Genomic DNA, 17,299 nt, shown 5'->3' with positions numbered 1-17,299 from the left:
ATTACATTTATGACTGCATGCCGACAAAAAGCATGTTACCTGTGCAAAGAAAACAGACATTTCCCGCATTTAAAAGACAGTTTTCCCTTTGAAACTTTAAAATCGATTTTCTCAAAAACTATAAGCTCTTTTTGCTAAAAAATTTTTCCTCTTGTACCCACTCCCAAGGTGCACATACCCTGTAAATTTGGGGTATGTAGCATGTAAGGAGGCTTTACAAAGCACAAAAGTTCGGGTCCCCATTGACTTCCATTATGTTCGGAGTTCGGGTCGAACACCCGAACATCGCGGCCATGTTCGGCCTGTTCGGCCCGAACCCGAACATCTAGATGTTCGCCCAACACTAGTCATCATTGCTTCATATGGCTTTAATACATAAAAACCTTTGTGTAGCAACAGAGATGGGGATTTACTTTGGTCTCAGATAAGCTGAACCTGGTCTCCAGCTCAAAGAAATATCACATAATTTAAAAGTATACCTATTTATGTATCAAATTGCAATTTCAAAATTAATCAAGGCTTATAAAAATGTTTTAAAAGTATAGATTCAATGTTAAAATCTACTTAAAAATACCTTACTATAAAATATCTTTACCATAAAACTGTTAATGCAGTCACAAAAAATCCTCCAGATTTTATGTGCATTTTTATGCCAGTTTACACTGATTGCTTTATAACTATTGAAGTCTGCTGTATCCATGCTTTTAGTAAAATGCCATTAGATAAATGCTTTTAGCAAGTTTAGGAAATTAGGATAATTTATGTTTTTTTCCCTTTTTTTTCTGTCCATAGCCTTCTTACACAGTGCATCTGCTTCGTAAAGTAAAGGGTTTTGCTACATGCACTTTGTCAAAAAGTTACATACTCACATAGTTCCATAAAATAAAATTTACTTAAACGTATCTTTCTTGTTATATGTAACACTCTCATACTGAAGGATATGATGGAGACAAAGATAACAACATTATAAGGCGTATTATTACTGTAGGGGTGGTTTAAAATACTGTGTAAATCAGGGCTGCCCAATAGGTTGATCGCGATCTACCGGTAGATCGCGACCGCCTGATTGGTAGATCGCGGCCTCATGGCCGCGTCCCATTGAATTTTGCAGCCAGCAGCTTTTTCGCGTCCTAGATTCTTCTGCTGCTGGCTGCAGATCTCGCGTGAAGGAGAGAGGCGCAGCTGAGAGGCCAGGGGCGGCTCTGCGATGACGTGATGTCATGGTTGGGGGCGGTGCTGGACGCAATACTTCCGCCTCTACTCACGCTGCCCGCCGGAGCCTCCCTCAGCCGCCGAATTGCACATCTGCTCTCCAGGCAGCCGCGGCTGAGGAAGTGAAGACCAGGACGCCACCGCTGGAGCTGGAGGGAGGTAAGTTGCGTGTACCTGGGCTCCAAATACCTAGCTTTCTGTACTAAAGCACCCTGCCATACTGAGGCACCCTGCCATACTGAGGCACCCTGCCATACTGAGGCACCCTGCCATACTGAGGCACCCTGCCATACTAAGGCACCCTGCTATACTAAGGCACTCTGCTATACTAAGGCACCCTGCTATACTAAGGCACCCTGCTATACTAAGGCACCCTGCTATACTAAGGCACCCTGGGCCTGCTATACTGAGGCACCCTGCTATACTGAGGCACCCTGCTCCCTGCTATACTGAGGCACCCTGCTATACTGAGGAACCCTGCTATACTAAGGCACCCTGCTATACTAAGGCACCCTGCTATACTAAGGCACCCTGCTATACTGAGGCACCCTGCTATACTGAGGCACCCTGCTATACTGAGGCACCCTGCTATACTGAGGCACCCTGCTATACTGAGGCACCCTGCTATACTAAGGCACCCTGCTATACTGAGGCACCCTGCTATACTGAGGCACCCTGCTATACTGAGGCACCCTGCTATACTGAGGCACCCTGCTATACTGAGGCACCCTGCTACACTGAGGCACCCTGCTCCCTGCTATACTGAGGCACCCTGCTATACTGAGGCACCCTGCTACACTGAGGCACCCTGCTCCCTGCTATACTGAGGCGCCCTGCTAACCTACACTGAGGCGCCCTGCTAACCTACACTGAGGCGCCCTGCTAACCTACACTGAGGCGCCCTGCTAACCTACACTGAGGTGCCCTGCTAACCTACACTGAGGCGCCCTGCTAACCTACACTGAGGCGCCCTGCTAACCTACACTGAGGCACATACACCCTGCTAACCTATACTGAGGCACATACACCCTGCTAACCTATACTGAGGCACATACACCCTGCTAACCTAAACTGAGGCACCCTGCTAACCTAGACTGAAGGCACATAAGCCTAGCTAACCTATATAGATGGCACATAAACCTAGCTAACCTATATAGATGGCACATAAACCTAGCTAACCCATATAGATGGGGGGGTTGGTGCTCAGTTCCGGGGAGGGGGGTAGATCTCCTGGCCTCAGCGACTTTTAAAGTAGCTCGCAAGCCGAAAAAGTGTGGGCACCCCTGGTGTAAATGTTTCTGGCTCCAAAAGCTCCATGATACAAATTTGACTTTATGTTATACCCTTCCCTGAGCAATTAAAGTATAAGCTAACTTACAAGAATTACTTTAACATTTTTGTATAACCTGGAGTCACCTGATTTTTCAATTTCCTGGTCTCATGATTATTTACTGAGAATGAATGGCGCAATAAGTCTCTCCCACTTAAAGCAGCTTCACATTGGCTCCCTCATCAAGAGCCAAAATTAAAGTACTTCCATAGATTAGGTTTTTATTTTAATTAGCAATAACCAAAAAGAAGGGAATTGGAATTAAAGCGTAAGTTCTTGCAAGTAAGAAAAACATTTTTATGTCCCTTTCAGTTCCTAATCTATTGCAGACCTTTGTATTAAAGCGACCACATACCTATACTGATTGATATTCAGTATTTTTAAATACTCAAAGTTATCTTACTTTTCATTCAAATTATGCTATTTTTCACTGTGTGTGCAGCCAGAAGGCAGGCATATATGTGCTTCAGACTGTGAAAGGGGTAGGGTTTTCACAAAGTAGGTTGTTTCGGCGCATGGTGCTCCAGCGCCGAGCACCTAAACTAGGTGCTGTTACAGCAGCAATGCTATAGTGTGCAAAAGGTGGATCAGCGCATCACCAGGCCGCCTCTGAATGGCCTCCAATCAGAGGGGCCCAAGAAAAATTGAAAATTGCGCAAAAGGAGGTGGCTTGGTGATGCGCTGATCCACCTTTTGCGCAATTTTCAATTTTACTTGGGCACCTCTGATTGGAGGCCATTCGGAGGTGGCCTGGTTATGCGCTGATCCACCTTTTGCGCAATTTTCAATTTTACTTGGGCATCTCTGATTGGAGGCCATTTGGAGGCAGCCTGGTGATGCGCTGATCCACCTTTTGCGAAATTTTCAATTTTACTTGGGCACCTCTGATTGGAGGCTATTCGGAGGTGGCCTGGTGATGCGCTGATCCACCTTTTGCGCAATTTTAAATTTTACTTGGGCACCTCTGATTGGAGACCATTCGGAGGCGGCCTGGTGATGCGCTTATCCACCTTTTGCGCAAATTTCAATTTTACTTGGTTGGCCGCACCCAGGCTATGCATATACTGTACATAGGTTAGGATTAAGTTAGTGTTAGGTCCCCTTCCATCAAGGATTACTTCTCCACGGTGGGAGGGATGAGTACTTAACAAGTTGCATGCAAGCTGTTACAGGAAACCAACATCCTTCAGTGGTAGACAGGTCATGTGTATGCTAGGGGTGTATTTTATCCCACAGGTGGGGCTTGCACACTCTTGCAGGTAGGCACTTATCTGTTTTTAAGTAGCGCTGTTCATTTCCTTGACAAATGCTATAGTGTGTTGGGCACATAAAAGTATTTAGTGGTTGCGGCAATTGCTGGACTCTGAATTATATCTCCCTCTGAGTTGTCTCTCGGAGCGGAATAGTCTTTAATGCAAGCAGGAATTTGAGTGGCAGCAGGGCCAGCTGTCATTTGAGTCCCCCTGTGCTCAGCTCACCTGTGGCGTACTAATATGTACACGGTTTACAGGCTGTTGCACACTCTCACTTACAACACTGGCCTCTTGGTAGAGCTTGGTATGGTATAGGGACTACTCACTGCTCTCTATGGTCTCTAGACATTTAGGCACCATCATGCCTTGCAATGTAAAAAGGTTGGTAGCCATTTAATCACTAATGTCAAAACTTTGAAGGTTTCACCCAGAGAACACTTCAGACATTTGAAGAAATGAAACCCAAAAAGTACATTATTATTATTTTATTTGTAAAAACCACATCTAGAGGGCTGAACAAAAATATATATATATATATAGGTGATTGCAGTGACATGCAGTTCTGCGTCTCCTTTGCTATGCTCTATAATAACACCTAACTGTCCCTGCGTCATCATGTTTCCCTGTCTGTGTGTCCATGGTTTTCTGTACTGCGCATGTGTGCAGTAGAGTGATCCATTGGGATAGCGGCGGGCGCACGTGCGGCGGGTGCGCATGCAGAGGGTGCACGCATGCGCACTAACATGGAGCAGCGGTGGCAGCAGTATCACTACCTAGAGCCCATTTTGAAAAATAAAATAATAAACTTAATAAAACTACAAAAAAGAAGAATATATACTTCACCACAAATCTTTAAAGAAGGAATATTAATGAAGGGAAAACCCATTTACCTGGACAGATGTCTCTATAAAATGTGTTTTGGGCTGCTGATGATGTTGTGTACAATACAAGATATCTATCCAAGTCATCATTCTTAAAGCTTAAAAAATTACTCCTCTCTCAACAGCTCAGCTCAGCTCAACTGTACACATTTTGGGTGATCTTACAATGCCGTTTTGTGCAGTTGGCTGCTGTCATTGCTCTGGTACTCTGGAATTTCTCCTCACTGATTTTAACAGAGTTCAGATTCAGGACTACCAAAACTTGAACATGGACTGAGGCTTAATCAAGAAAAATTGCTTATGAAAACACAGAGATGGGAGGGTAAAAGTTGTTTGTTAGAGCTGAACTTGCCAACATTAGCCCAGCAAACACCAGTCTCCAGTTGAAACTACCTTATTTTTTGATTGGATACTTAATAACCTAGAAAGATGACAGTGTAGCAGGGGGTTGGATACATGACCTTTTAGCCATTGGAATGCAATCCTAGTTTCCTTGTTTGCTATCTTTTGGGGATTTACTTAATGCCAGTGGAGTAGTAGATATAGGAAAGGAGCTGCCTAGAATTTGACCCGATACAAGTACATAATAAAACATTGCCGTCTACATTTTCTAATAGAAATTTGCAGTGTATTTTTCACCTTGTACATGTTTGCCAGACAACTACATTGCAATGCATGAAACATCAAAATAATAAATACTATGCAGCAAATATTCTGAGAGTAGCAATACTGTCGCATAAGATTAAAATGCATACATGGAATAACATTTTAAATATTAGCTATTTGGCTTGCAAAATGCGCATTTGGCAAGGACATTAGACCTGTGTTTTTGGCATATGGTTATTCCCAAAGCAGTTGCTTTCATTAGACACAGAGCTTGGTCAATTTAAATCCCAATTTGGACCAGCTGTGCTGATGGCTTGCATTCTATGTTACATCTGTCCTCTGTAATATAAAAATCCTTTTCGCCTTTTTACCATGTAATATTCTCTGCAAGTCTAACTGAACATGATTTTATCACAGTTCTTTTAAAAGAAGACAAACCTTTCCATTGAGGAGGTTACATACAGTAAAATTGTGGCTGGCTAAGCTAAAACTGACCACACATGTGAGAAAGTGAGAGCTCACGTTATGTTAAAAAGTGAACTAAATGTGACTGAGTAATTATATTTTATAGTGATTGCAATAATGTTTAAAACTGAAAGATATCTCAAAATGATGCTGCGGTAGATTGCTATGAACTTAAATGTGGTAGGGCTGTGTATTTTGTAACTTTAACACTTCCCCAACATCAAGTGTCTTCACTAACAGTGTTCTTACTAGAAAATAGAGGTAGGACAACTCCCCCCAGTATAGATCGCCAAAACCCACCCTGGAATATGTAGCCAAAGAGCCTCCCTCAGTATTGGTAGCCATATAGCCCCATCAGTAAAGGTAGTTAGACAGTCTACCCACCAGTATAGGCAGCCAGAGAGCCCTGCAGTATAGGGAACCAGAGAGACCCCAGGCCCCAAGTATAGATAGCCAGAAGTCAAATAGGGCTGCAGTGTATGTAGCCAGAGAGACCCCCAGTATAGATAGCCAGAGAGCCCCCACAGTGCATGAGAGAGGGCATCCCACAAATGCAGATTGTAAAGTGGAGGGGTGAAGTAACTAACTTTGTGATAATCACACATGACCCATCTTTTCCTCCTCTGCCTCTGTCTCTGTGGTGTCAGTACCAACTGTGATCAGGTTACCAAAGAGATGGGGCACCAAGGAGAATGAAGGTGGGCTGTGTAGATCCCATAGAGGTGAGTTCACCACTCTGTAGTGGGGATGTCGTCACTGCAGTTCATAAGGCTTTGGGGATTCAAGGTTTTGATGGATTTGTCCCATCTCTACTAAAAATGAAATTACCTTCTTAAAACAGAGGAAACATGCAATTATTCAGCTTTATGTGAGCAAGAAAGATTTCCCATGATGCATTACTGCTAAATATGCAAATCAATGCTTTGGCTCCCTGAATGCCAGGCACATATCCAGAATGATTGAGGTGCAGAGCGTGCCTGTTAATTATTCAGAGCCATACTAATTAAACATGCCTACAGCTATTTTGGAGTAGTTGCTCTTCCATAGTGCAATGCATGAGCTAACATGGCACTAGCCTTTTTTTTAGTAAGAAGGTTTTTTTTGGTCCCTTTAAGCCACAGGGTTTACATGTTCTTGCTCACATAAAACTGTATAATTGCAAATACCTTCTGTTTTACAAAAGCAAATTCATATTTATTATAACTTTAAGCAAAAGGTCTTCTCAGTCCCTTTAAACCACTTATAATAGCTGGTAATGGTTCTGAGTTACCATATTCTATCTTGATACTCCGTAACACTGAGCTGCACTATCTGGGTACTCTGTAACAATGCTCTTCTCTAAAAGACAAAATTTCAACAACAGACTATACTCCTTGCCCATCCCCTACAGTCTTTACACTACAACAAGAGGGTATTTATTCATAATTTCTGAAATAGAGGCAAACTTGAGCACTATATATACACTATAAATTACTTAACTCTTTCGGGACCAGCTGTCTAACCCCCCTTAAGGACCAGGCTATTTTACATGCAGAGGGGCGTGTTTGGGGAGGGACAGGCAGCTGTGAACTGCCGCTAATTCGGGGTTGCGGCTTCCTGACATCATCAAGCTGGGACCTGGCACTTACATCAGAGCAAGCGCGGATGGAGCGGATGGGAGCGCCGATCCCTGGGAGAATGAGCGGAAATTGCGGGCGGTGTAAAACCTAAGCCGCGTTAAGCTAGAACAGCCACCCACAAGTGCGGCTTAGGTTTTAGTGCACCCGGTGCCCATTAGGTTAAGCATGGAAGACTAAAAATGAGTCCCACTGAAATGAAAAAAAATAAACATTGATATAATATATTTATGTTTATTTATATATATATATATATATATATATATATATATATATATATATATATATATATATATATATATACATATACATATATATAATTTTTACTGTGTGTGTGTGTGTGTGTGTGTGTGTGTGTGTGTGTGTGTGTGTGTGTGTGTGTGTGTGTGTGTGTGTGTGTGTGTGTGTGTGTGTGTGTGTGTGTGTGTGTGTGTGTGTGTGTGTGTGTGTGTGTGTGTGTGTGTGTGTGTGTGTGTGTGTGTGTGTGTGTGTGTGTGTGTGTGTGTGTGTGTGTTGATGATGATGATGATCGTAATCAATTTAATGGAATTTACATAATGGAAAAATCATAATCATCAAAAATGACACAAAATTTTGCATAACAACCATACACTAATTTTTCATAACTACGATAATTTTTCTAATTACGATCAATTTTGTACTACATTTTCCTAATTATGAGTATTTTTGGGGACAGTTTTTTATTTAAAAACACAAAATTACGATTTTGCATTACCCATAATTTCATAATTTTGTGTCATTTTCTTGTTTTACCAGAAATTACGAAATTAAACACGAATTTACAATTAACTGCAAAATTACAACGTAAAACTATGAATTACAAATCTATGAATTATTAATTTTTTGATAATTATGAAATACAATTTCAAGTCACAATTGCTAATTTCGTTTCATAATTACAAAACGTAAACCATCATCACACACATGCGCACACACATCAATCAATGTATTATTTCACATTTCACTAATCCACCTGCTGCCTAGCAACTGAAGCAATAACGTAGAGCAGGAAAGTGTGCACTGATGTCCTTGTTCCAATTCAGAGCAACCTCAGTTCACCTAGCAAATCCCCATTCTATGGCACCATTCTTTGGCTCTTCAACAATTACAGAGTAAGGCCCCGTTCACACTTGCGGTTTTGCGAAAACCGCACCGGATGTCCGGACCGCACCGGAGCCGGATCGGACCTGAACCGTACGGTTCCTGTCCGGATCCGGTCCGGATCCGGTCCGGTTGCATACGGTTTCCGTGCGGTATGAACACGGTTGCGGTCCGGATCCGGATTCTTAAAGAGATAACAACCTGTATAAATACCTGGGGTTCTGGGAGGTCAGCAGAAGCTCTGGGGTCATTGTTGGAGACAGCTGGACGTGTGGAGACCATCCTTGGATACAGAGACAGCAGTTGGGACCATGGATCCAGTCATTTTTTACGCTTATTACCTGGGAATTCTCTCCTTCCTGTTGTTTACCTACTACTATGTGGGGAGAAGGCGTGCTCCTCGCAGGAGATGGTGGGTGCACCCTCTACTAGCCAGGAGGCAGAGGAAGGGAGAGTTCCAGGCCCTCTACCGGGACCTCAGACGACACCCACAGAAGTTCTACAGCTACACTCGGATGTCTATTCCCCTGTAAGTATATAGGCCTAAATACACCAACCCCCACCATTCCTAAACACCCCACCCTCACCCCCACAACACCTCATCCCTGTATACCTAGCTAAACACACCACCCTGACCCCCACACCCCTGTATACCTAGCTATACACTACACCCCCACCCTCCACAACACTCCCAAACCTCTGTAAACATACCTCCCCCATCCTCCACCCAACACCTTGTCCCACAACATACTTTACAGCTTCTTCCTTTACATCTCCTGACAGGTTTGATACCCTTTTGGAGATGGTGAAGGATGACCTTAGGAAGAAGGATACCACGTTCAGGAGAGCAGTCACACCACAAGAACAACTACTCATCACACTGAGGTATGTAAAAACAAAATTTTTTATTGCAAAAACAACCACTTTCCAACATGGAAACATTCTTCCAACATGGAAGACAAAAAAATAACATATCTATGGTATAGCCCGGTCAGTTTTAAGGAACACCAACCACCAACTTTGTGCTGGAAGAGTTGCAGGGCATAGCTGCCCAAGTGTCTTTCGGGGACACCAGGCCCTAATAAATTGAAGTGCTTCAAAAACCTAACCACTGGCACAGGACCCTCTGAGCCATGGGTGAAGGACACAGGTCAGTGAAAAGGCTAGGCCTCTCACCGACCAGTCAAGGTGTCCTTCATCCATGGCTCCAAGGGTCTTGTGCAAGTGGTTAGGAACAAGAACAAAGTGAGGAGCAAGAGGAACCGATGGCAGAGGAGCAGGACTACAGGTAGTGTCTTTTGGGGACAAAAGGCCCTAAATTATTATTGCTTCTAAACCTAACCACTGGCACAGGACCCTCTGAGCCATGGATGAAGGACACAGGTCAGTGAAAAGGCTAGGCCTCTCACCGACCAGTCAAGGTGTCCTTCATCCATGGTTCAAAGGGTCTTGTGCAAGTGGTTAGGAACAAGAACAAAGTGAGGAGCAAGAGGAACCGATGGCAGAGGTGCATGACTACAGGTGCAGTGCAACAGGCACAAGGTTGTGACCCAGGTAGTGTCTTTCGTGGACACCAGGCCCTAATAAATTGAAGTGCTTCAAAAACCTAACCACTGGCACAGGACCCTCTGAGCCATGGGTGAAGGACACAGGTCAGTGAAAAGGCTAGGCCTCTCACCGACCAGTCAAGGTGTCCTTCATCCATGGTTCAAAGGGTCTTGTGCAAGTGGTTAGGAACAAGAACAAAGTGAGGAGCAAGAGGAACCGATGGCAGAGGTGCATGACTACAGGTGCAGTGCAACAGGCACAAGGCTGTGACCCAGGTAGTGTCTTTCGGGGACACCAGGCCCTAATAAATTGAAATGCTTCAAAAACCTAACCACTGGCACAGGACCCTCTGAGCCATGGATGAAGGACACAGGTCAGTGAAAAGGCTAGGCCTCTCACCGACCAGTCAAGGTGTCCTTCATCCATGGTTCAAAGGGTCTTGTGCAAGTGGTTAGGAACAAGAACAAAGTGAGGAGCAAGAGGAACCGATGGCAGAGGTGCATGACTACAGGTGCAGTGCAACAGGCACAAGGTTGTGACCCAGGTAGTGTCTTTCGGGGACACCAGGCCCTAATAAATTGAAGTGCTTCAAAAACCTAACCACTGGCACAGGACCCTCTGAGCCATGGATGAAGGACACAGGTCAGTGAAAAGGCTAGGCCTCTCACCGACCAGTCAAGGTGTCCTTCACCCATGGCTCCAAGGGTCTTGTGCAAGTGATTAGGAACAACAAAGTAAGGAACAAGAGGAATCAAAGGCACAGGTGCAGGACTACAGGTGCAGTGCAACAGGCACAAGGTTGTGACCCAGGTAGTGTCTTTCGGGGACACCAGGCCCTAAATTATTAGTGCTTCTAAAACCTAACCACTGGCACAGGACCCTCTGAGCCATGGATGAAGGACACAGGTCAGTGAAAAGGCTAGGCCTCTCACCGACCAGTGAAGGTGTCCTTCACCCATGGCTCCAAGGGTCTTGTGCAAGTGATTAGGAACAACAAAGTAAGGAACAAGAGGAATCAAAGGCACAGGTGCAGGACTACAGGTGCAGTGCAACAGGCACAAGGTTGTGACCCAGGTAGTGTCTTTCGGGGACACCAGGCCCTAAATTATTAGTGCTTCTAAAACCTAACCACTGGCACAGGACCCTCTGAGCCATGGATGAAGGACACAGGTCAGTGAAAAGGCTAGGCCTCTCACCGACCAGTGAAGGTGTCCTTCACCCATGGCTCCAAGGGTCTTGTGCAAGTGATTAGGAACAACAAAGTAAGGAACAAGAGGAATCAAAGGCACAGGTGCAGGACTACAGGTGCAGTGCAACAGGCACAAGGTTGTGACCCAGGTAGTGTCTTTCGGGGACACCAGGCCCTAAAGTTCAAGTCCAGCAAAACCAAAAGTTCCCTGACATGGTCATCTGAACACCTCAGAACCTTGGTTGAAGGAGATGGGGCAGGGAAAAGGTTGGGCTAAAAAGCCCTGTGATGGTATCCTTCCTCCGAGGATCGGAGGTATTCAGAGGAGCATGTCCAGGAACAATTTGACTTTTTTTTTCAAATTGTATCGGCACCACTACTAGAAAAGGTGGGAGTTGCTGCCTGGAAATCTGGACTCTCTTGGGTGCTGGTCGTGGATGAGCTGGACCCTGACAGCGGTGGCCCATATTGACTGCCTCTGTAGCCGGTGTACATCTGTGATGATTGCCAGGTGGGCACCGCTGTTGGTTGTGGGGGTCTAAAAATTGGTGGTTGCAATAATGGCGTGTCCATGTGCTGTTTGATCACCTCCAGCAAAGTGGAATGGCACGCCATCATGTTTTGGGAAGGCACCTTTTCCAAATATGGTATTAGAGACATCACAGTGTGAAAACACGGGTGTGCCTGCAATTTCAGTAGTTCCTTGCTTTGTTGATGCATTTGCTGCATCATGTTCTGCAGCTGGCCCACCGACTGATGATGCTGCGCACGCAGTTGGTCGATTTCTCCTCTGTGCATCTCATGCATCATTTTAAGCTCGTCCCTGTAGTGCCCATGTACAGCGTCGAGCTCACATTGCAGTGAAGTGATGTGGGACTTGTACTGCTCCATGATATGGCCCCTGTCCTCATCTTGCAACTGCCGGGTTATGAGAGTTTGGTGGCTCTGAAGAATCCCGAGAAGTCCGGAGACAGCCCCGGACATCTCGGACTCTGTCTCTCTCCTTGTTGGGGGGAGGGTACCTCGACGCCTCACTGGTGTGGGGGTCCTCACTGGTGGTGTGGCAGCATCTTCCCGTCCTCTGGCCTGTGTCGGGGTTGCCCTGCGCGCTGGTTGTGCTGCAGTCTCTCGGTGCTCCTCACTTTGTTCTTGTTCCCCTGGAGCTTCCATAGCGGTCGATTGTGGAGGTGCAGCTTCTTCCACACTCGGTCCTGCAACCTCAACATCCAAGCTCTCTTCTCCCAAGTCATCATCAAAGGAGAGAGCTGGGATAGCTAAGGACTCCCTCCTCCTACTCCTCTCCTCGGGGAAATAGGTTACATCGGCGACGTCATCATCCACCAAGCTCTCCTCACTGCTGAACCGTGCCTCCTGGGTCGGTTCCTCTTGCTCCAAATTGTCTTCAGTCCTGTAGATAAAAACAATATTTATTGGTGTGCCAAACAGCATGTGGCGTCAATTCACAGAGCTAGCAAACACTAGCAAACACTTTATCAACCGTTTCTACCAAACATTTGATAAAGCTTGTGAGAAAAGTTCGCTAGCCATGGGAATTGAGGCCAGTTTATAGCAATACATGGCCGAAGTCATGGTAGTAAATGAGCTCTCAGTTCCTGCCCACAGTAGTGGTACTTACAGTCTAGGTTCCAGGCTTGCATTGATGAAAGACAATTGCTTGGCAAATTGGTAGTCTTTTTGTCGCTTTCCCCCGCCACTGCCACTTCGTTCGGCAAGTTTTTTCTTCCGTAGCCATTTCACGTATGCATCACGTATATTGCGCCACCTTGTCTTGAACCTTTCTCCTGTAACGACATGAAAAATTGATTTCGATTATTTCTCTTGTAGGTACATCGCAACTGGACAAACATATACATCGCTACATGTCACATTTCGTATTGGGAAGAGCACGGTGGCAGGCATCGTCGTGAGGACTTCGAGGATCCTTTGGACGCGACTGAGGGCCAGATACATGCCTGTGCCGGACACCACGAAATGGGAGGAGATCGCCCAGGGCTTCTGGACCGAGTGCAAGTTTCCTAATTGTGTTGGCGCACTGGATGGGAAACACATCCGGATTCAGAAACCCGTGGGGAGTGGCAGCCATTATTTCAACTATAAAAAATACTTCAGCATTGTTCTAATGGCAGTGGCAGATGCGGACTACAAGTTTGTGTACGTGGACGTGGGGTCGTACGGTAGTTCCAATGACTCTGGAATTTTCCAGCGTACGACCCTTTGCCGGCTGATGGAGGAAGGCAGACTGCGTCTCCCCCGTGACAGACCCTGGCCTGGGACAAGGGCACCGGCCTACCCCTATGTGTTTGTGGGGGACGAGGCCTTCGCCCTGTCCGACCATGTAATGCGTCCGTACCCAGACAGGGGACTTGATGCCAGCCAGCTACACTTCAATGCTCGGTTGAGCCGTGCAAGGAGAATGGTGGAGTGCACATTTGGGATCCTGGTGTCAAAGTGGAGGGTGTTCCACACGCCCATGCTGCTGAAACCGGGCAACGCAGTTGTCGTGGTGAAGGCAGCATGCATCCTCCACAACTTTGTGCGGCAGGAGGAAAGAGAGACTCCGGAACCCCCGAATGTGCTTCCACTAATGCCCCTGCGGAGGTATGCAACCAGGCCAAGGGTAGTGTCACTGCGGAACAGGGACCAACTGAGACTTTATTTTACCACACCACCAGGACGAGGGTGAATGTTTGGTTTTTAATATGTTTTGTTGAAATGTGTTTATTTTGGAGTTTCAAGTTTTTAAGTGATTTTAAATGTCTTAATTTTTTACAATAAATTGATGTTTAATAATTGGTCATTGTGTATGTTTTATGTGCACAGGTGGGGTACATCGCAGGTGGGTGGGAGACATCACAGGTGGGTGGGATACATCACAGGTGGGTGGGATACATCACAGGTGGGTGGGATACATCACAGGTGGGTGGGATACATCACAGGTGGGGTACAGGTGGGTGGGATACATCACAGGTGGGTGGGATACATCACAGGTGGGGTACAGGTGGGTGGGATACATCACAGGTGGGTGGGATACATCACAGGTGGGTGGGATACATCACAGGTGGGGTACAGGTGGGTGGGATACATCACAGGTGGGTGGGATACATCACAGGTGGGTGGGATACATCACAGGTGGGTACAGGTGGGTGGGATACATCACAGGTGGGTGGGATACATCACAGGTGGGGTACAGGTGGGTGGGATACATCACAGGTGGGGTACAGGTGGGTGGGATACATCACAGGTGGGTGGGATACATCACAGGTGGGGTACAGGTGGGTGGGATACATCACAGGTGGGTGGGATACATCACAGGTGGGTGGGATACATCACAGGTGGGGTACAGGTGGGTGGGATACATCACAGGTGGGGTAAAGGTGGGTGGGATACATCACAGGTGGGGTACAGGTGGGTGGGATACATCACAGGTGGGTGGGATACATCACAGGTGGGTGGGATACATCACAGGTGGGGTACAGGTGGGTGGGATACATCACAGGTGGGTGGGATACATCACAGGTGGGTGGGATACATCACAGGTGGGGTACAGGTGGGTGGGATACATCACAGGTGGGGTACAGGTGGGTGGGATACATCACAGGTGGGTGGGATACATCACAGGTGGGGTACAGGTGGGTGGGGAACAGGTGGGTGGGCAACACGTGGGTGACACAAATCCATAGCAAAAGTGGAATACATCACAAGCTAACCACAAGCCCCCCCAAAAACTTCTAGTCAACATACCCTCTGTGCCTTGCTGTCTCTTGCTCAAGTGCTCAAAGTCCTCCACATACAGCTTGGCAATTTTTTTCCACAGGCCTCTGCATTTTTTGATGTTGCTGTGGTCCGCATCCCCCTTGTCCCACAGGGCTGGTACCTGCTGCACCTGTAGGATGAGGTCTTCTGATGTGTAGGGCCTCACCCCCTCGTTATCAGACATATCGTCAGACATGTTGCTGCCAAACAGCTCCAGCATGAAGTCACTGCTGCTCCACTCTGTGAACGCTGGTGCCATGTGGTCCCCATCCAAAATGGCCACCATACCATAGAGTCAGCATAGGAAGTGTGGTATAACATCCGGTTTTTATAGCCAGTGTGTTGTGCGCTCTCCGGTTCTCATTGGTTTCCATTGGCCGGATGCAACATTCCGGCTCCGGTCCGGATACGTCAGCCGGACCAGCCGGACCAAAAAATAGCGCATGTTGGAACGGACGCCGGAGTCCGGATCCGGTCCGGCTCCGGTCCGGACGAAACGGACGCATGTGAACGGTCGCATAGACTTTCATTGCTATGCCGTGCGTCCGTTTCGTCCGGTCCGCATGCGGTCCGGCTCCGGCACGGCTCCGGCACGGCGATTCCGGATAGCAACCGCTAATGTGAACCGGGCCGTTACCTGTACTGAAGTAATTTATGTTATATGATTTCATCTTTAATTGATAACGTTTGCTTCAATGGTGGTTCTAATATCAACATCACAACATAGCAAGACATTGGTACCTGACAGAACACATACATTTTTTTCTTTTCATGATTTGAAATCAATTTTAGGTTCCAAGAAGATTGTCACCAAGCTTTTTTAATGGAAACCAGTAACATAACGTAGGAAAAAATAATAAAGCAACATATTCTACAAAAAGGGATGAGGCACAAGGATCTTCTGTGATATATAAAGCAGCTTGTAGCCCTTAATCATACATACTTCAACTTTTATTATTTTTAATCAGAGGAAAAAAAAAAGACACTCGTTTCTTGATTGCAGTGATTACTAGAATGTTTTACACTCTGTGCTATACCAAGCTGGGTGTGAGGGAAAAGGTTTTGTGCCAACTGTGTTAGAGGGATTTAAATGCTTTTTGCAGACTTAAAACAAATGCATATTATGCATGTCTGTTCATATGTTCAGAGTTTTAGACTTCCAGGGGTAGTAGGTGAGTAGATGTTAATGAAGCTTCAGAAACAATTTGTACACTTAAAGCAACCTTAAACTCTATTTTGTTTTATTTTATTTTTAGACCACATGAAGTTAGATAAAAAGTGGTTTTACATGACCAAAAAATGATCTAGCAGCTTTGCTTCAGCCACTGCTTGCTACACTTAGAAGAAAAGCCTTCATTTTATTTTCCTTAAAGAGTAACTGTCGGGCATAGACTAAAAAAAATTCTTTATTTTTATCTGGTAAACAAGTAATAAGGATACTAACCAGGCAATCCAAAAGTTAAAAATCGTGCTCTTCTTATCCATAAAGCATCATCCCCCAGTTTCCCTGGTTCTTCTTTGGTACATCTGCCGCACAAAAGAAGTTGCAGGGCATGCTGGGTTTTCTTTTTTTTCCCTTACTTTCTCCCCCCTTTTCCCTCAAACATAAATATTGCAGACTGATTGGCTGAAATCTCTTTCACACCTGTTTTCCCACCCACACCTCTGTTCCTATCTGATTGGCCAATATTTCTCATGCTGAGAAGCTGAGAAAATCACTCACCCCAACAGCTCCTGAAATCCATCCATACAAATAAACCAGCTCTGCAGTGTCACACAATGATGATGACAATGTACTTTCTACTGCAGAGCTGGGTGGGAGCATCCAAAGACTGGGAAGAGGGCAAGCAATGCATACACAATCAGGCAGAGGAGAGTAAGGGAGGAAATTATATCTGGATTGGCTTCAAGATAGACACAGTTAAGATGAAAAAACCTAAGAAGTATTTTCTCTTTTTTTTTAACTACAGAAAAATCACTTAAATCAAAACGTGGACAGTGCAATACATATGTCACGTAAATACAGCAAGTATTATCTACCTATATATGTGGTTTTTTTTCTGAGGTAGTATGGCTGACAGCTCCACTTTAAAGAGTTTACTGACATATTTTTCTGCTGCTGGGGCTAACAAAGTAGAGAGTGCAACTAAATCAAACTGTAGAAACATTTGAGTAAATGTTTACCCTTAATGTATTCTATTTTATCTCTATCCTTAACTCATCCCTCCTTTACCGAAGGGAAAAGTTTTATCAAAACATTTATTAACCACTTCAGCCGGTGGGTGTTTTCACCTTAAGGACAG

The 17,299-nt window shown here is 45.5% G+C and overlaps 3 protein-coding genes across 4 annotated transcripts in view; 1 reads left to right on the top strand and 2 right to left on the bottom strand.

Moving 5' to 3' along the window:
- FSTL5 (follistatin like 5) overlaps positions 1-17,299 on the bottom strand; it is a 913,616-nt gene that overhangs the window by 50,977 nt on the left and 845,340 nt on the right. The gene's annotated exons all lie outside the window — the stretch shown is intronic.
- LOC137561604 (uncharacterized) lies at positions 8,897-16,261 on the top strand. Its single transcript, XM_068272918.1, has 4 exons — positions 8,897-9,014; positions 9,308-9,370; positions 13,068-13,659; positions 16,253-16,261. Exons 1-4 carry the CDS (start codon positions 9,001-9,003, stop codon positions 16,259-16,261), a joined length of 678 nt encoding a protein of 225 aa, XP_068129019.1. The 5' UTR covers positions 8,897-9,000.
- On the bottom strand, positions 11,069-13,005 carry LOC137546712 (uncharacterized). Its single transcript, XM_068269480.1, has 2 exons — positions 12,859-13,005; positions 11,069-12,630 (listed from the first exon to the last, which is right to left on the bottom strand). The coding sequence occupies exon 2, from the start codon at positions 12,390-12,392 to the stop codon at positions 11,580-11,582; it is 813 nt and encodes a 270-aa protein (XP_068125581.1). The 5' UTR covers positions 12,393-12,630; positions 12,859-13,005; the 3' UTR covers positions 11,069-11,579.

The sequence above is a fragment of the Hyperolius riggenbachi genome, chromosome 1 (genome assembly GCF_040937935.1).
Source record: "Hyperolius riggenbachi isolate aHypRig1 chromosome 1, aHypRig1.pri, whole genome shotgun sequence".
Lineage (NCBI taxonomy): Eukaryota > Metazoa > Chordata > Amphibia > Anura > Hyperoliidae > Hyperolius > Hyperolius riggenbachi.
This window is presented reverse-complemented; position numbering and strand designations above follow the sequence as displayed.